The sequence below is a fragment of the Bubalus kerabau genome, chromosome 1 (assembly GCF_029407905.1).
Source record: "Bubalus kerabau isolate K-KA32 ecotype Philippines breed swamp buffalo chromosome 1, PCC_UOA_SB_1v2, whole genome shotgun sequence".
Lineage (NCBI taxonomy): Eukaryota > Metazoa > Chordata > Mammalia > Artiodactyla > Bovidae > Bubalus > Bubalus kerabau.
Window position 1 is genome coordinate 183553504 of NC_073624.1, and position 19876 is coordinate 183573379.

General features: G+C 54.6%; 1 protein-coding gene across 1 annotated transcript; it reads right to left on the reverse strand.

Annotated features, from left to right (window-relative positions):
* Positions 1 to 520: 520 nt before the first annotated feature.
* Positions 521 to 11755, reverse strand: CDC37 (cell division cycle 37, HSP90 cochaperone). The gene is made up of 8 exons (XM_055544512.1): positions 11548 to 11755; positions 4837 to 5118; positions 4390 to 4498; positions 4167 to 4282; positions 3699 to 3821; positions 2921 to 3103; positions 2759 to 2830; positions 521 to 1078 (listed from the first exon to the last, which is right to left on the reverse strand). The coding sequence occupies exons 1-8, from the start codon at positions 11647 to 11649 to the stop codon at positions 923 to 925; spliced, it is 1143 nt and encodes a 380-aa protein (XP_055400487.1). The 5' UTR covers positions 11650 to 11755; the 3' UTR covers positions 521 to 922.
* Positions 11756 to 19876: the final 8121 nt, after the last annotated feature.

Here is a 19876-nt window from a genome sequence, read left to right on the forward strand (position 1 = left end):
GGTACAGGGCCCCATGAGCTGCAAGAACTTAGGCTTCTACTCTGGGGCAGGATGTGCTGGGACTCTCATGTTCACAGGCGCTCCCTGCCTGTTGGGGTCCAGTGAGGTTGGAGGCGACAGGGAGGAGGCTGGGGACAGGGGTCCAGGCTAGAGGTGACGGGTCCTGGACCAGGGTGGAGAGTGAAGGGCAGTGGACAGACTCAAGATCAATCTTGGAGGCAGAGCTGGCCCCGTGGAAGGTAAGACACAGTGGAGGGTGATGCTCCCAAATGGATGGCGGGAGGGGCTTAGGGGAATGGGAGGAGCCAGAGACTTCATGGGGGTGGGGTGAGAGCTCTGATCCAAAGGTGACCTCAGGAAGGGTTCCAGGTGATGGAAGAGCCTGGAGTGTGGATGGGGGACACAGCCCATTTGCTGGAGGGCAAAGGCAGGGGTGTCACAGGCCCAACTGCCAACACTCACAGGTCCCTTCCCACCCCCAAGAGAAGAGCTGTGCCCACAGCCCTCGTGACGCCCCACAGAGCATCTGAAATCCTTTATTGGAAGATAATTGCTGTTTACTATATAGAAGACTTGACGCGGGCGAACAGTGAAAACAGAGCCCACAGTGACTGGAGCAGGCCCCTTGGCTGGGGACCCACCCCCACCCCATGGACCAACCTGGCAACCTCTGCCCCTCCCTGGATCCCCGGGCCTTTGGCTTAATGCTGATGGGGGGCTGCAGGCAGTGAAGCCCCTTTGACTCAAAGCAAAGACTTGGATGAGGGCTGGGGGAGAGGGGGGAGGTGGAAGGGGCATGGGAGGGCCCCTCCAGGCTAGGTTGGGGAGCAGCAAAAGCGGAGGAAGCCTGGACCTGGGGAGATGGTATCTATTTTTGTTTTCTGAAAAGGGGCGCACAGGGGCCTGCGGCAGCCAGGACAGGTCACGCGCTGACATCCTTCTCGTCGCCTGACTTGGAGGTGGCTTCCAGCAAGGGGTCCCCAGTACCCGCCTCCTCCCCCTCCTTGGCCTCGCTGGACTTGGAGTTGGGGACCCAGAGGCCTGAGTCGATGCAGCGCTGCATGTGGTACTTCGCGTCCTGTGGGGAGAAGGGTGGGTGGGTGAGGCTGGGCTGCCACCTACTGGTGGCACCCCCGTCCCCTGCACATCCCCAAGCCCACTTTCTGCTCTTTCTACATCAGAGCTGTCTGGGAGGAGGGTAAACTGTAATCTATGTCTGTAATCTGTGCTATCCAACATGGCAGCTACCAGACGTGGGTGCCTACTGAGTACTTCAAATGTGATTGGTGCAAGGCAAGGACAGAGCTTGAAATTTTATATTTTTTTTAAAAATACATTTATTTGGCTGAGCTGAGTCTAAGTTGTGGCATGTGGATCCAGTTCCCTCACCAGGAATCAAACCTGGGCTCCCTGCACTGGGAGCGTGGAGTCTTAGCCACTGGACCACCAGAGAAGTCCCTGAATTTTACTTAACTTTAATTCAAATTTAATTTCCGAGGTGGAACTAGTGGTAAAGAAGTGAAGTGAAAGCTGCTCAGTCATGTGTAACTCTTTGCGATCCCCAGGACTATATAGTCCATGGAATTCTCCAGGCCAGAATACCGGAGTGGGTAGCCATTCTCTTCTCCAGGGGATCTTCCCAACCCAGGGATTGAACCCAGGTCTCCTGCATTGCAGGCAGATTCTTTACTGTCTGAGCCACCTGGGAATCCAAGTGGCAAAGAACCTGCCTGCCAATGCAGAAGACATAGAGACACTGGTTCAATTCACAGGTCGGAAAGATCCCCTGGAGGAGGAAATGGCAACCCACTCCAGTATTCTTCCCTGGAGAATCCCATGAACAGAGGAGCTTGACAGGCTACATGGGGTCACAGAGTCAGACATGACTGAAGCAACTTAGCACGAACAACTCAAATTTTAAGTGCAGGTCTAGAACAGGGGTGAGCAAACTTCTTAAAAAAAATAAAAAGCCGGACAGCAGATATTTTTGGCTTGCAGGCCCTGTGGTCCCTGTCAAAACCTCTCAATCCATCACACCGCAATTTTATGGCTGCAGCACAAAATCAACTATAGACAAGATGAAAATAAACCAGCCTGGCTGCTGCGGTTCCAGCAAAATTTTATTTACAGACAGGCGGTGAACCTTTGAGCCAGACTCTCTGAAGACCCTTGGTCTACATGCTTATCCCCATGGAAGCTTCTAGAAACCCTGAGTTGGTCTAGAGACTAGATCCATCTTATAGATGAGGGAACCAGTGTGGCCAACCAGTGAGCCAAGCAGCAGGAAGGGGCTTAAACAGAGGTTTATTAAAACTCAGGGTACTTATCTACCAGTGCTGTTACTGCTCCAAAGAGCTGAGGTTCACCAGCGCCAACCACGTACTTGGCCCTCCTCACAGATTTTGTGAGTTAATATGTTTTTGAGAGATACTGGTTTGATGGGGTAACTGAGACTGTGGAGCGGGCCTCTCTGAGTTGCTGGCAAAGGTGGAGTCAGCTGGGTGTGCTCACAAACAGCCCACAGGGACAAGGACGCTCAATCTAGATGCTGGGCACATAGCAGCTGCTCAATAAAAGTGAGACAGCATGGGGCATGAAGCCTGGCTGTCTTGTGTGCCAGCCACAATGTGACAAAACCTCCCTGGCTCTTTTGAGAAGCCAGGAGGGACACTGCCAGCAGCAACGTGGTCAGCAGGGCCGGAGGAGGTGGGGGAGACACATTGCCTGACCAGGTGGGCTTGGGTATGTGGTTACTCACCGTGGGGTCCATCTTGCTGATGGCATCTTGGAGCATCTGCACATCCTTCGCGTCAAAGCACTTCTGAAGTTCCTGTGGGTGCAGGGGGTGGGGTCAGGGCCTGGGTCCCAGGGATCCCGCTGAAAGCCCACCTGCCACCTGCCAGGGTCTGGGGAGCCTCACCTCAGGAAGGGACTCGTAGACCTCGACAGGGTCCAGGCCGCCGGGGCCAAGCCGCTTCTTGCGCTCCTCTTCCTCGTATTCCTTCATAGCCTTCTCAATGCGTAGCTTGGCACGGCCCCGCACGCGGTCTTTGAAAGCCTCCAGTTCATCATTGAAGCCCTCCATGTACTGGCGGTCGGCAGTCTGCAGGGGAGGGAGTGTGTTCACCAGGGGAGACTGGGGAGCCCAGGACCCTCCCAATGCAGGTCCTCAGGGATGCCCCAGGGCTCCCCACAGCTGGTCCTGAACTAAATCACGGGCACTCGGGGGCTCAGGCCTCTCCTCTGCTCTGTCTAGCCTCCCCCGTCTTCTCTGAGCTAAACCTTACGCCTCTGTGCTTACAATCACCTGACTGAATGTCCTCTTATACTGCAAACTTGTGACACCCACCTCCTCGTCTTCCTGTGGAGTCTCGAAGGCACCTCAAACTCAACACAGCTGCCCTCGATCATCCTCAGGTCTGCCCTGAATCTCCCCTAGCTCTGCTCTTCCGGTGTTCAGGTAAGAAACCCACAGGTGCCCATGACTCCAGCCCTCACCTAGGTTGGGACTTTCAGCACATCCTGCCAGCTCGGCTTTCCAAATCTCCACTGGAGCCACCCACTACCCAGCTCCTCTACCGACTAATCCTCTGCTGATGGATGAGATTCTGATCACAGGGGCTTGAGTCTGAGTGGATCCACGTCTGCCTCCCCCAGTGGACCGCAGGCTGGATCCCTGAGGAGGACCACCTCCCTACCTTGATCTTGGTGAAAAACTGCCTGAAGCAGGCACGGGGGTCCACCTTGAGGCTCTTGGCCAGCTCCAGGATGAACTGCATGACGATGGTCTGGTGAGCCACCTGCTCCATGAGGGCGCATTTCTGCCAAGGGAGGACAGCGTCACCGAGTGGCGGGCTCCTGTCCCCAGCCCTCATTGTGTGAAAACACAACTTGCACTTAGACCTTATCCGGGGCTTACTTGGATGCTAGTCTTAATATTTAACTCCAATGTAAAATTAATGCCCTTTTCCCCCTAAGAGATAATGGTATGGCTTCCTATACTAGACTCCAGACAGTGTTTAAAAATGCATTCTTTTTCCCTTCATGCCTACTGTAATGTTCTGAACAAACAGGAAAGATGAAAACAGAATTTAAAAAATAAGAGAAAAAACAGGCAGAGCCTTTTGGGCCCTCCCAACCCCCGACTCGGCAGTGTCTGCACGCACCTCCTCCACCTCTAGGTCAATGCACCAGATGACCAGGTAGTTGGCTGTCTCCTCGCACACCAGGTGGACGTTGTCTGACAGGTACTTCTGGCTGTCGTCCCAGCGGCGCAGCATGCCTGCCAGAAGGCGATGGCGAGGTGCTCCAAGGGCCTCCCGGAGGCAGAGGGCCAGCCCTCTCTCACGCGCACCACCCACCTGGAGCCCACGCCTGGGCCCAACTCACCGAAGTGTTTGATCTGTTTCTCATACTTTTCCACGAAAGTTTTGTGTTTCTGCTCCCTCACCTCTTCCGACTCCTCCTCCGCCTGCTCAGGCTTGGTGTTGACCATGCTCTGTGGTGAGGCGAGAAGGGGAGTGGGCTGGGGCAAGGCTGCGGCCGCGGGGCGCCTCGAACGTGGCCGGGCCGGCCGCGGCCGCAACGCCCATCCCATCCACAGCGGAGGCGGTGACGGCGCAGTGCACATCGGTGTGGCGTGGGCGTGGCCTCGGACTGGGGCCTTCGAGCAGATCAGAGGGAGGGGTACTGGTGGGGTGCCTCACCGGCCGGGCCCCCCACCTGCTCCCTTCCCCTCTGGCACTACCCCCCTTTCTGCCAGCATTCCTCCATTCCTAGACCTGCGCAGTGCTCCCTGCCCCCACCCACTGCCCGGCACGCCCAGGCCCCGCCCACCTTGCTGAAGCCATCCTTGCTGAGCGTGTCGACGTTCCAGGGCATGCTCTTTTCCTTCTTGCGCATCTCCTCCAGCTTTTGCTCCCAGCTCCGCTCCTCCTTGCGCAGCTGCTGCGCCTCAGCCTGCAGCCGCTCCAGCTCGGCCTTGCCGCCCTCGCCCTCGGCCACCTCCAGCTCCTTCAGCTTCCGCTGGCACTCGGCCACCTTGCGCTTGCACTCGCGGCAGCCCCTGTCCAGCTCCTCCTTCTCTTTCTGGAACTGCTCCATGCGCTCCACCCGGGCCTGAGGGTTGGGCACGGCCCGTCACTCTGGGGAACAGCCCGGCCCTGTCCCCGGCCCCAGGCTCTCCACAGTTGCACCTGGGATGACCCCAGAGAAGGTCCACACCAACCTCCACGCACCGGATTCCCGGCTCCTGCTCTCAACCCTACGGTAGGCCTGAGCTAGGGCGGGTCCCTTCTCTGCACAGAAGATTCTATGGCTGCCGTCCCCAGCGGTCCAGTGAATAAGAATTCACCTTCCAATGCAGGGGAAAGTGGTTTGATCCCTGGTTGGGGAACTAAGATCCCACATGCCTTGGGGCAACTAAGCCGGCGGGTCACAACTAAAGAGCCTGTGTACTGCAATACACAGGATCAAAGATCTTGCGTGCCACAACTAAGACTCAATGCAGCCAAGTATATAAATAAATATTTTTAAAAATAAGAACCTTCTATGACTCCTGCCTCATTCAGAGCAAAAGCCTAAGTCCTCCCCGGAGCCCATAAAGCCAAGCACAACAGTCTCCTCCACAGCCTCATCTCCTCCAGCTCGGCCCCTCCCTCCAGCCACAATGGCTGCCTCACCTTTTCCAGAACTCACTTCAAGCCTCAGGGCCTTTGCACTGCCTGTGTGTTCCCTTGGCCTGGAATGCTCTCTCTTTAGAACCACCTCACCTCCCCAAACCCTGCATCCTCATCATCTTCAAATGCCTCTTACAGGGAATTCCCTGGTGGTCCAGTGATTAGGGCTCTGAGGCTCCACTGCTGGGGACCAGGATTCAATCCCTGGATGGGGAACTGAGACCCTGCAAGCCATGCCGCGCACTCAAAAAAAGGTCCCTTCCAGATGAGGCCTTCCTTGATGCTGCTGAGGATCACAATCGCCCCCTCTCCTGCTCTGCCTGATCTTCCTCCTCAGCACTTGTCACCTGACAACATTCTGTGACAGTTCTCTCTCCTGTTTTGGGTGCTGTCCACCTCCAAGGAGATGGGCTCCACAAAGGTGGGGATCTGATCACTCTTGTGACTCTAGACCCAGGAACCTGGTGCACAGCAGGGACTTAAGACTTGTTGGATGTAATAATCACACGCTGGAAGAAGGCCTCCCCTCTCCCCAGGGTCTCAGGCTCCCCCCCTGCCTGGAGCACCCTCAGTAACACTCAAGCACCCTACCCTGGCCACATGGTCCTCCAGCCACTGCTGTCTTGGTGTCTTACAGGCACCACCAGGTCTGTGCTCAAGACTGAACTCCCCACCTAAGCTCCCCCAAACCTATTTTTCTACTGTATCCTCCCTCAGGGAAGACCCTCGCCCCTGCCTTCTGCCCCCAGCTGAGGCCTGCTGTGAGTCATTCCCTCCCTCTCTGCCACCAAATCACCCCGAGTTTCCTTTCCAGTCGTTCCTCTAATGTGTTCCACCCCATGTGCTGCACCTGGATCCGCAGGGCCTGCTCAGCTGTCTCCAGGCCAGCATGCCTCTGGAGCCCAGTGTGGTACCCACCAAACTCCCGTATACCCCCATCCTCGACGCTGCTCCTCAGAACTCTTCTGCTGCACCCCAAGCTGAGTGACGGCACGTCATCTCAGCTTCCTCATCCAGACCTCTCATTGGATCATGGGGCTCTGTCACTGTCCACCCCTGCCCCAATTCCCCATCACCTCCCCCAGCTCCCTGCAATGTCTGCTCAACCCAGAGCCATGGCCTGAACACTGAGAGGTGCCACAGCTTTCCATCACCTGCCCCTGGTTCCCTGCAGTGTTTGCTCAACCCAGAGCCACACACTGGACCCTGAGAGATGCCATCACCATCCCCCCAATCCAGGCTCAGAAGCTGCCAGAGGAGTCCTGGAAACGCACCCATCTGACCACAGCCCTCCCTGTTCAGAGGGGACCCCAAATTCCTGCCCCAAGCTGACCAGATGGCACTAATGTTCCTTGAGGGGCTGGGTTTCAGACCAACGCCGGCCCTTGTGGCTCCCCGAATGGACCAGCTCTCTCCTGCCTCTTAGCCTCTGCACATGCTATTCCTCCCTGCTGGAATTCCCCTCGCTCCATCTGCTTTGTCTGCAAGTCTCAGCTTCAACAAAGCCTTCCCCAAGTGCGAGACTCCTAGAGTCATTGAGTCCCAAAGGCCCCTCGGTGATCAACAGGTGACATGATGAGACGCTGGTGGAAAGCCTTGAGACCCCAGACCTGGGGTCATACCCAACGACCACCACATAATGGCCGGGAGTCTCTGAGCCAATTCCCAAACCTCAGTTTCCTCATCTGTCAGAGGTGGACAACAGCGCCAACCTCACGAGCTCGCACTGGAAGACGCGAAGGAGGCTGTACAGGCCAGAGCTGTGCTGGACGCGCAGTCAGCCCCATTACCACACTGGCTGCTGTCATCCCTGTCTGTGCAACGAGACAGTCTCCCTTTCTGGGGATGGCACTGGGGCTCAAACAAGAAAGTGCACTTCAAGTGCTTAGCTCGATATCCAGTACATGCCTGGTAACTGGGAGCAGTTGCTACTGCATCAGAGCACCCAGCTCCACACCTAGTGGCAATGTGACCTTAGCAAGGTCGCTTACACCTCCCCCTGCCTTGGTGTCCCCCTCTATGAAATGGGTGTGCTAAATCGCTTCAGTCGTGTCCGACTTCTTGTGACCCTATGAACCCACCAGGCTCCTCCAAATTGCCATTTCCTTCTCCAGGAGATCTTCCCGAACCAGGGATCTAACCCACGACTCTGGTGTCTCCTGCACTGGCAGGCGGGTTCTTTACCACCAGCGCCACCTGGGAAGCCCTATGAAATGGGGCCTCAGAGGGTTGTTGTGAGGATTAAATGAGTTACCTCAAGGAAATCGTTTGCAACATACTGTCCTCACCATCGTCATGGCCACGGTCACCAGAATGGTTGCTAACTTACTTCTGTGCTTTACCCGAGCTCGTATCTCCAGGCTCCAGCACAGGGCCAGGCACACGTGGGTGAGAACCGGGAGACCCGAGCCCTTCTCTCACACCCCACTGGACTGACATGGCCAATCACGAGCCTCACTTTTCCCATTTGGTTAAGGGGTGGACAAGACCCTTAAGGCCTTGCAGCCACTGCTGCCTCCCTTTCTTCACGATAGGCCCATGTCCTTCTGAAACCTTCCCCTGCCTTGAAAGGGGCTATTGGCATCACCGCTGGCCTCAGGGGACAGCAGGAACCTACCACACCGCTGGTGTCTGCTGGGTGGCCATCAAAATCCTCCGGCATCCTCTGAGCAGTCGCCAGGGAGGCCAAAGCTAAATAAAGGCCTCCTGGAGCTGCTCTGCTGGGGGTGGCAGCCTGCCCAACCTGGGCTTTACACCTCCGGGAGAGGCTGTGTCAGGCTGGGCAGGGCAGAAACCTCAGTGGCGAGATGGGGCCACAGGTGTCCCTGTTTCCTGCCTTACAAAGAAAGGGGGGACCCTAGGCTCACAGAACCTGGATGCCGCCCGGCTCACTGGAAGAAGCTGAGAGAAACCAGGATTGGCAGCTATTTCTGGGCAAGGGAGCCAGGGAGCTAGAACTGGGAAGACTCACTTGTCCCCTTCTGGAGCCTTGGGATTATTTTTTATTTTTTACCATGAGCATGAATTATCCAAGCAATGATGACGACAGGAGCTAAAGTTTCCACAAAGCTTATTACGTTCCAGTGCTGGCCCGCAAGCAGTACACACGTGAAATTCATAAGGCGGCTCTCACAGCCGGCCTGTCGGGTAGGCACTATTAAGACTGCCAGCTGGGGAAACTGGGGCACACAGCGATCAAAACTCACTTTGGGGGACTTCCCTGGTGGTCCAGTGGCTGAGACTCTGTGCTCTCAATGCAAGGGGCCCCAGTTCGATCTCCGGTCAGGGAACTATAAATAGATTCCACATGCTGCAACTAAAGACCCAGCACACTGTAACTAAGACCCTGTGTGGTCAAATTAATTAAAAACAAAACACCTCACTGGATCACAGCAAGTCAGTGATATTCAGAAGGAGCAGGATATGAACCCAGCTGGTCAGGCCTGTGTTCACAAGGGTACCAGGCCACCTTTTGGCTAATCCCCTCTTCCCCTCTTGGTATTGCTTACTCTGTCCTCCCAGGCCCCGAGCCAAGTTCTTTCCAAGATCTAATCTCATTTCATTTTCACGATAGTCTCATGGAGGCAGGGGGCTCTCTCCCCCAAAGCAGTGATGGTCCTGTAGCAGGGCTGGAGCCCAGGCTGCCGGTCACTGGCAGCAGAACCTCATGCTGGAGACACCAGGCTCCCTGCCTCCACTCATCTGCACGACAGCCCTGGGTCCTCAGCGGTTGGACAGGAAAAGGTTTTGCGCCAGGAGGGAGTCGGCCGTGGTGAGAGGAGGACGCTGTATGGGAGCGGGCATGGCCTCCCAAACCAGCAGGACCAAACCTGGTGATAGAGATCAACTACGTGACCAGAATAGGTGTTCCCGAGAATGGGCTTTAGAGCTTTGCAGAGGGCTTCAATATTTCATCATAAAACGTCACATGTGGCAAGAGAGAAATGCCAGAACTTTCTTTTTCCACTCCAGTGGCTTGCCCATCAGGTACACTAGCCAGGTGAAAGGGTTAGTCACTCAATCGTATCCGACTCTTTGCAACCCCATGGACTGTAGTCTGCCAGGCTTCTCTGTCCATGGGATTCTCCAGGCAAGAATACTGGAGCGGTCACTATTCCCTACTCCAGGGGATCTTCCCCACCCAGAGATTGAACCTGGGTCTCCTGCACTGCAGGCAGATTCTTTACCATCTGAGCCACCAGGGAAGCCCTAGCCAGGAGGCTGCTGCTTTAAGAAATGGGTTGGACCCAGAATCGGGACTAGATGAAGGCACAGTTACTGTGTCTCAGCAGGATGAGGAAGGGCGCTTCTAGGAGTTTCTGGATAAACAACTGTGAGCTGATACATGGGAAGACAAAATGAGGCCTTCCTAACTGGAAGGTTCTAGGAGGTATATGCCATCAGCATGAGAGCAGAGCAGCCCCTGGAATGTGGGTGTAAGAGCTCTGAGTTGGTGGAGCAAGAAGTTAGCACACAAGGTCTCAGGAGAGTCATTCTGTTGGCCTGTGAGCACAGCTGGGCGGGGGGTGGGGGGTGGGGGTGGTCTGCAGGCTGTCGAAAGAACATACAGACTTGGGATTCTGGGGGTCTGTATTTGGGGGAAAATAGAAAATAAAAGAAGGGGCAGTGAATCTGGAATCAGGATGGGAGGGTTCCTTGTAACAGCAGGGTCATTGTGGGTATTTGAGAACAGCACACCAAGTTTGGGTCAGAAGGGAGATGGGGTGGATTTGGGTCCTGGACTTGGGTCTGAATGAGGCATCCTGAAGCTGGCAAAAGGTTCCCACTGAAGTCTGTCTCGGGGGTGGGCGGGGACTGGGTGTGAGGTACCAAGGAGGGGCAGGGGTTCTGGCTGGGCAGGAAGCCACGTGGGTAGGGTTTCCTGATGTAATGGGAAATTGGGTCTAACAGTACTGAAGGCTGAAGGAGAGCCTCCGGAATTGGAGGCTCCATCAGGGTGGAGGTGGTGGTTCATTCTGAACAGGACCCAGGTTTCAAAATTCCAGGCCTAGATGAGACTGAGGGCCCTGGGGGAAGGGGGTACCAATCTTTGCTCTAGGGGAGGGGTCCTGGGTGTGGGCTGGAGTCCTAAGCCAGGAATAGAAATCTCAGGGGAAGACAGAACTGTTTTATTCAGAGGAGTAAGACTTCTGGATCTGAACCATAAGGATCCAGAAAAGCAGATCGCAGAATAGACTTAAACTATCAGGAACTCTAGGGTTTTGTAGGGCTTCCAGACGGGGCCAGTGGTAAAGAACCTGTCTGCGAATGTAGGAGACATAAAAGACGCGGGTTCGATCGCTGGATTGAGAAGATCCCCTGGAGAAGGAAATGGCAACCGACTCCAGTATTCTTGCCTGGAGAATCCCACGGACAGAGAAGCCTGGCGGGCTACAGTCCATGGGGTCACAAAGAGTTGGACACAACTGAAGCGACTGAGCACAGGGGTAAGGAGGGGCCATGGAACAGCCAAGATCTTAACTGGGTACCCGACTAGGTTCAGGATCCAGATTCTGAGGTAGAAATCTGGGTGTAAATGGAAGATCCCAAGCAGGATTGGGAGGCACGTCAAAAGCTTATCTTGGCAGTCTAAACTCTAAAAAGATGCCGTACAGGTCAACCTGGAGTTTCAAGAAGAAATTGGAAAGGGGGGGGTGGGGGCGCCGGCATCGCGAGTAAGGAACTCAGGGGTCCCGGCAATTCTATGGCCCCGGAATTGAATCGAGGAACCCTGGGCTATTCGGAAAGTCCAGGCTGTAGGGGGCAATCTCAGGTATTAATGGCTGGGGCCCCCCCGGCAGTATCAGGGGTCAGAACTCTGAAGCGGAGTCCCGGGAGTGGGGGAAGGGGCTGGGCGCGCGCGCTCTACCTGGTGCCGCCAGCGGAAGAGGCTAGCGGTGTCGATGTTGGGGTGCGTCTCGTCTTCATCGTCAGACACCTCGATGTGGTCCCACACGCTGTAGTCCACCATCTTGCCTCGGGGCCCAGCCCTCCAGGGCTCTGGTAGCTGTAGCGGCGGCGGCGGCGGCGGCGGCAGCACTGAGACTCAGCCCGCGGAGCCCCGCCCCTTCCGCTTCCGCCCGGGCGCGCACGCCCCGCCCGCGCGTGGCGTCACATCCTTAGTAACCTCAGCAGCGGCACTGGCTACCAAGTTCTTAAAGAGCCCTGCGCACGTGTTTCGGCTCTCGGGAGTCCGCTGAGACCTCATCCCATCGGGCTTCCGGCCTCCACTAGGCCCCTCCTGGGGACTTTCGGGTGGGTTCTCCAACCTCGAGCCCCCCCTCATCTCCCGCTACCCCACGGTGGGCGTTTACGGCAGCCTTGGGAAAGGAGGCAGTTAGCAAGACTGAGAAAGAGGATTGTCCTCTTAGCCACGCCACAGTGACGTCAGCCTGAGCCCACTGCTGGGGTTCGGCCTTGGCGAAAAGACCTCGCTCCCGTCTTTTGTGAAGAGGGACTTTGTGCTGGAGATGGTGCCTGATGGGAAAGGACCTTCCCAGTCCAGGGGGTACAAGGCCCTGCTCTGGGAGGGTCTAAGTGAAGGAAGGTTGTGGCCCTGCCCTCGAGGAGCCTAGATGGGGGCGATGTGGCCCTGCCTTGATGTTTCCCTGGCTCGGACCACAGCTTCCCCTCTCGCCTCCCCCCCTCTTCTGCCACTCCTTAGCGGGGATTGGCGCATACACGCCCCCTCTGGAATCACCCGACCGCACTTAACGGGCCTCGGGAGCCTATCCACGGCGGTTCCCCATGCGTCCGCTGGGTGTCGCTAGTGTCTAACTAGCGGCCAGTGCTGGTGCCCCGCGCCAGGTGGGGGAGGGGTGGAAGAGCTTGGAAGTGCGCACGCAGGGGGTCTTTCTCTGTCGAGGTACTCACGGACTCCTCGCAGTCCCTCCCTCTTTCGTCTGGGATCCCCTTCCTTGTCCCGGACTCTAAGAACTCCATTACATTGAGCTTGGGCGACCGCAGCCACACATTTTCATATATCCCTACCCACGCTTTGATACAGGGATAAAAGGCTGCGTTGCAGCCTAGGGCCAGGATTATCTCAGATTAAAGGGCGGAGGACAGAGAGAATGGGAGGAGATTCAGCCACTTGAGTGAAGGGCGCCTCTTCCAGACTCCCCCCAACCAAGCAGGCCTTTGGGGGGGCGCTGGAGAGAAAGGAGTAAAGGTCTTTAAATGGGTGGGGTGTGGGGGATTCCCCGGCCCCGGGAAGGGGTGGGGCCATCCGGACAAAAGCGCCCGCCCGCTGCCGCCCCTCCCCCTCACGGTCCATTCAAACCCGCGAGTAGGCGGGCGGGGGCGGGGGAGTCCCCCTTTCCTCCTCCTCTTCCAACCCTGGCAGTTCAGCATCACAGCGGCCGTCAAGGCCCGGGTACGCGCGCGCACGGACCTACATCCCAGCGGGGCTCCCGATCTCACACATACACACACACACACACACACACACACCGGCAAACAAAGGGTCTGGACACCCTGGTCCCCTCCCGCCCCCCAGGCCGGAGAGGGCGGGGCATCCCCTCCCCAGCCCCCCTGCAAGGTAAGCTTTGGACTACGACTGCGGCCGGGAGGGGGACCTGGCGCCCGGGAGGGAGGGGCTCCGGGCGGGGAGGGGGGAATTCCATCGCCCCCCAAGAAAGTCAGGGCCCCCCACGTAGCCGGTTGAGGGCTGCAGGCTGGCCTCCAGGCTGAGGGTGTATAGGGAGGACCCCGAATCGGGATTCCCGGGTAGGCTCGGGAAGGGGGGGAGCAGGGGGGGCGGGGGGGTGTCTCTACCTAGCTTCGGAGACTGGAGCTGCCTGGCCCCAACGAATCAGGGTGCCAGGAGCCCCAGCTCCCAGAATTGGGGACAGGGCGCCGGAAACTCCCTCATCAGCGCCAGGCTTTTACTAATCTCCTACCAACACAGCATCTCCACTCCCGGGGACTGAGACAGAGACCCCTGAGTTGCTTCGCACTGTCCCTCGCCCTCCCAACCACCCACCCCCCATCAGCGCATCTCCAGCTGGATGTGTGGTATCTCTGGGGTGGGGGTGGGGGCTGGGAATGCTCCTCTGGGCTCCCAAGCTTCCTCTGCTGCATCCCACAGCCGCACACTGCTTAGCTGCGGTTGTGGGACTGGGCAAACGGCTTTGCCTTCCTGAGCCTCAATTTCCTCATCTGCAAAGTGGGTAATGACTCACCCAGGATTAGGGGAGATCTTGTTTTCGAGTCTGCATTAGTCCGTCATTTATTTTCAAGCTCATTCCACACGTATTTCCCAAGTGCCTACTGTATGTCAGGGCCCTGTGGCTGGGTGGTCACACTACAGCAACCAAAGAGACAAGCTGGGTCCTGGCTTGGCTGACCCTGGAGACTGCTGAGGGAGCAAGATCAATATGTGAACAGAGAAACCCCTCAGTGATTTTAGACTGTGAAGACTAAAATTCCATGAGGCATGGAGAGTGATTTCAGTGGAGGGTGTCCAAGATTCAATGAGATTTTATGGTTTGTATCTGCCTTCATCATTCACTTTCTGCTCCACGGGGGCAGGGCCGGTCTAGAAGAGTACCTGGTACACAATAGGTGCATAATAAATATTGAATTAATTAAAGAGGGAATTTGATTGAAACTATTTTCATAGTGCTTTAGGTCAGGTAGGAGGCTAGTCATGAACCAACCCATCCTCTCTCCATGTTACAGATGAGGCAAGTGAGTCCCTTAGACCCAGAAAAGGGGAAAGATGTCATCAAAGGCAGTACAGGAAGTTGATGGGATGTTGTCATTCCCATACAAGTGAGGATGGCTGAAGAAATGGTTGTGAACAGCCGAGAATGGAAGAGAATAGAGACCAGACTTGAGCACAGGTCCCTCCAGGAACCCATGACATCTATCAGCCCCTCTCTCCTCATACCACACAGACACAGCCCTATGTTCATCCACTGAAAGGGTATTTACTCAGTGTCTACTATTTACCCAGTGCTCAGGACACAGCAGTGAACAGATCAAAACCCCCCACCCCCATGGAGCTGACATTTAGTAATCAGTGAAGAAACAACAACATAAATATATAACAACAAACTGTGCTTCCCCAGTGGCTCAGCGGTAAAGAATCCGCCTGCAACTCAGGAGGTACAGGAGACAGTTTCCATCCCTGGGTCAGGAAGATCCCCTGGAAGAGGAAATGGCAACCCACTCCAATATTCTTGACTGGAGAATTCCACGGACAAAGGAGCCTGATAGGCTGCAGTCCAGGGGTTGAAAAGAATGGAACCTGATTGAGCGACTGAACAATTCAATTCACAAAAGAGAAAAATTGAGGAGTCCACTTTGGGATGGGTATCCAGGAAGACCTCCCAGAAGAGTTGTATTACTTCTCAAACACACACATACACATACACACAAACACTTTGATCCAGACAAACGTTGTCACGCAAACACCATATACAGGATGGAGAACCAAAAGTGCCTGAGGCTGCATAGCTACTGGGCGGCTGTGCAAAGATCTGAACCCAGAATCCACATTTCTGACCAGTGTAAGATTCTGCATCCATATGTATGCACCCTCCTCACATGTGTGCATGCACATACACACACACACAGAGCCAGCCTTATGCCCACATAGACTGATGTGGTATCACTTTGTCACATACACACACTCCTGGCAAGTATGATCTGCTTTCATCTACACAATACTCAGACTCCCAGAGAGTTCTACCTGTCTAGTTGCAAATGGACAGCCATGTACAAAGTCTCATGTTCACATACATGCACGTGCACACACACACATGCCCCATGGGGAGGGGGTGGAGCTGAGAGTCCTTCCCAGCTCCAAGGCATGGAGCTTGGGTAGTCACTGTCCCTCCTTAGGCCTGAATGATCTGGGCAAGCTGCAGACAAGGGCATTTATCGTCATTTCCATCCCTCTCCGGCCACACATCGCCATGTCCTCCTGAAGGTGGCGGGGCTGGGTGAAGCCAGTGCTTCTGTCAGGCCAGGCCAGGAGCACTGAGCAGCTGGATGAGTCAAGAGGCCCCTCCTCGGCCTGAGCCTACTTGGCCATCTGGACCCCCTCCCCAGTGGGCTGCTGCCCAGGGTTGGGGGAAGGCAGGTTTAGGGGCTCCCCCACCTCCTGGGCACTCAGGCCAATTTCTGAGGACCTGCCTCCCATGCCCACGTTTCTGCCAGGGCTGATTTCTACAAAGATGCACAAGTGTCCAGGCAGTGGTGGCATGTGTGTGTCTCCACCTCCGCCCCCTGGCCTCCTCCATTCCTTCCTTCATTCCACAAATCCTTGAGCACCTACCATGGGCTGTTCTGGGCACTGAGGATACAGCCAGAATCAGCTACAGAATTTTGCAGAGCCCAGGACCAGATGAAAATGCAAGACCCCGGTTTAAAATTATTATTAAGGGATTTCTCTGGCAGTCCAGTGGCTAAGACTCTGAACTTCAAATGCAGGGAGAGTAGGTTCGATCCCTGGTTGGGGAACTAAGACCCCACATGCTGAGTGGCCAAAAATTATTTTTTAATTAAAAAAAATTTTTAATGTAAGAATTTAGACCACGACAAGACCATGACAGTAGCACATTAAACCTTCTAAGCATGGGGCCCTGTGTGACTGCTCAGGTCATGTGTCCATGATGCTGGCCTTAGAACAAGACAGAAAAATCCCCTGACCTCATGGAACTAAGGGGTAGGGCAAGCAAAAACAGAAATATATAATACCCTAGGGGCGATGAATGCTGAGGAGAGAAACAAAGCTGAGTGAGAGGCAGAAGGAGATGGGGTAGGGGGAGACATCCATGTCGGAGGGCCTCTGAAAAGAGGTAACTTTGAGCAGAGAGGTGAAGGAGATAAGGGAGTCAAGAGGTTTTATTCATCCACTCAAGAGACATTTGTTGAGCACCTACTCTCTACCAGCATTGTCCAAGATCCTGGAGATTTAGCAGGGGACAAAACAGACCAACATATTGACCTCATGTCTTAATCAAAAGACAGGCAATAGCTAATAAAAGGATAGGTAAATTATATATCTTGTTAGAATGTCATAACTCTAAAACAAAATTAAGGCAGAGTCAGGGAGATTGGAGGTGGGAATAGCACAGGATATCTGAGGGTGGTTTTCCAGGGGAGGGAAGATCAAGCGCAAAGGCCCTAAGATCAAAATATGCTCAAAGTGTTTGAGGAACAGGGAGGAGGCCAATGGGATGAGGGGCAGGATGGGAGAATCTCTGTTAATGTGCTGCTAAGTCGCTTCATTCGTGTCCAATTCTTTGGGACCCTATGGTCTGTGGCCCTCCAGGCTCCTCTGTCCATGGGATTCTCCAGGCAAGAATACTGGAGTAAGCTGCCATGCCCTCCTCCAGGGGATCTTCCTGGCCCAGTGATCGAACCGGCATCTCTTATGTCTCCTGCACTGGCAGGAGGGTTCTTTATCACTAGTGTCACCTGGGAATATGTCTATAGCTCCACTGAATCAACAACAGTGATAATATTATTATGATAGTGGCTACTGTTCCATGAGCACATATTTGGAACCAGGCACTGTGCTCAGAAACTTACATGCATCACTTCACTTCATCTTCACAACAACCTTCTCGGGTAGGTAGGAATATTATCCCCATTTTACGATGGAAACTGAAGATCAGCAAACTGAAGCTCAAAGAGGCTGGGAAGCTTGCCCCCAGATACACAGCTAATGAGGAGTGGTACAGTCAGGATTTGAATACAGGTCAATGTTAACACTGGAGCCGAAGCCTGGTCCTTACTACGTGACCCTTTCTCTGCCTGTCTGAGCATATGTGTCTGGTCTGTCTGCATACAGAAGAGAGGGTGCCTCTTTCTCTTTATGCTAATTTGTTCCCTCACTTATTCTTTCAGCATTCACTGAGACTATGTGCAGGGGACCATGATGAATGCGTACCATTTCTTGCCCTCACAGAGCTGTAGTGGGGAATAAAAATATAACCTCAAATGATGAGTGCTTTAATAGGGGCAGAATAAGCAGCAGTGGGAGCCCAGGACACTGACTGATTGAGTCTGGTAGAGAAGTGAAGGTGACCATTGAACAATATTCATACATACATCCATTTGTTCAACAGCTGTCTGTCATGAGCTTGCCTGGTGCTAAGCGCTGCATGGGTGAGATGATGTTTATATTCATTTCTACCAGTTGACATTGAACTGAAGTGCTATAGCTAGAGCTATAGGGCAAGAAAAAGTAATAAGAGCCAAGGTAGGGAGTAATGTGGCCAGTCCATAGTAGACTTGCTAGGAACTTAATAAATATGCTCTTGAGTCCTCAAAATAATAACCCGACATTGAACAAAAACTTATTAACAGACTACTATGTTCCAGATTCAGTTCTAGGCACCGGGCATATAGTTATTAATAAAACAGATAAAATATTTTTGTCCTCCTGCAGCTGATATTCTGGTGTAGAACAAGACCAACAGTACATGTAATAAGTAAATTACATAGTATGTATTTAGGTGATAAATTCTATGAAAAGAAAATACAGCAGGATAAGAAAATTCAGGAATCCTGAGGGGCTAGCAACTTTAAACAGCAGTGGGAAGGCGAGAAATACTGAAAAGGTGAGATGTTACAAAGACCTGAAAGATGTGAGGGACCTGTGGATATTTAAGGCAGAGGGAACAGAAAGTGCAAAGGCTCTGAGGTTAGAGAATGCCAAATGTGTCCAGAAGCAGTCAAGGGGCCAGTGTAGATGGAGCAGAGTGAGCCTAGGGGAGAGTGGGAGGAATGAGGACAGAGACGTTATGCAGGACTCTGTGAGCCTCTTGTTGAGGACTTTGATGTCTCCTCTGAAGAAGGTGAAAGCCATGGAGGGCTCTGAGCAGAGGAGGGTCACGATCTGATGTGGGTTCTAACGGGCTCCCACAAGCTCAGATACTTTGGCCACCTGATGCAAAGAGCCGACACACTGGAAACGCCTGATGCTGGAAAAGACTGAGGGCAGGAGGAGAAGGGGGTGACAGAGGATGACATGTAGTTGGATGGCATCACCGACACAATGAACATGAATTTGAGCAAACTCTGGGAAATGGTGAAGGACAGGGAACCCTGGTGGGCTGCAGTCCATAGGATCGCAAAGGATCAGACAGGACTTAGCGACCAACAGCAGCAGGCTCAGATGTCAATAGCATTTATTAAGCAATTACTGAGTGCCAGTTCTTCAAGAATTCAATGTGGTCTGATCTCATGTCTGGAGAAGGCAATGGCACCCCACTCCAGTACTCTTGTCTGGAAAATCCCATGGATGGAAGAGCCTGGTAGGCTGCAGTCCATGGGGTCGCTAAGAGTCGGAGACGACTGAGCGACTTCACTTTCACTTTTCACTTTCATGCACTGGAGAAGGAAATGGCAACCCACTCCAGTGTTCTTGCCTGGAGAAACCCAGGGACGGCGGAACCTGGTGGGCTGCCGTCTCTGGGGTCGCACAGAGTCGGACACGACTGAAGCGACTTAGCAGCAGATCTCATTTCATTCTCATATAGAACCTGTAAGAATTATCATTACATTTCACAGAGGTGAAACAGGCTCAGAGAGTTTAATGCACTGACCTAAGGCCACACAGCCATAATTTGCAGCGCCTGGGTGCAAAGGTAGAGCGAGCCAGGCTTCCCCTCCCCCAAGCTTTTAGATAGGGATTGCCGGCAGCAGAGCGCACTCATCACCGGGAGTTGCGTCTGTGTCCCTGTCTGTCTGTTTCTATTTCCACGCGTCCCTGTCTGTCTCCGCGCGCCTCTGCCTGCGCGTCCCCCATCTGTGCCCAAACCGCCGTCTCGCTGCGCCCGGCCCCCGCACATCGGAGCTATTTCGGGTGTAGGCATAAAATCCCAACAGCTCGGAGGAGACGCTTCCTCCGGCCCCCAGCTCAGACCACGCGCCACACGTGGCCGGCTCTGGGAGCTCCCGGTCTTCTCTGAGGGATCCCCAGGCTGGGGAAGCCCCCGCAGGAGGACCGGTGGGGGCTGGGGCGACCCGGGCCCGAGGCTCCCGGCCCCCCAGTGGCCAATCTAGGCATTGACACTGTTCAGAGCCCGGCCGTGCGTCAGCTGTTGCTCTGGCAACATGCGTGCGACGTCACCAACAGGCAGTGCGTCAGTCACCCGCTGACGTCACGCCCCGGGAGAGGCAATTGGCGAGGGGCGGGGGTGGATTCCATGCTCAGCCCGCAGGGGGAGCCCCAGGGC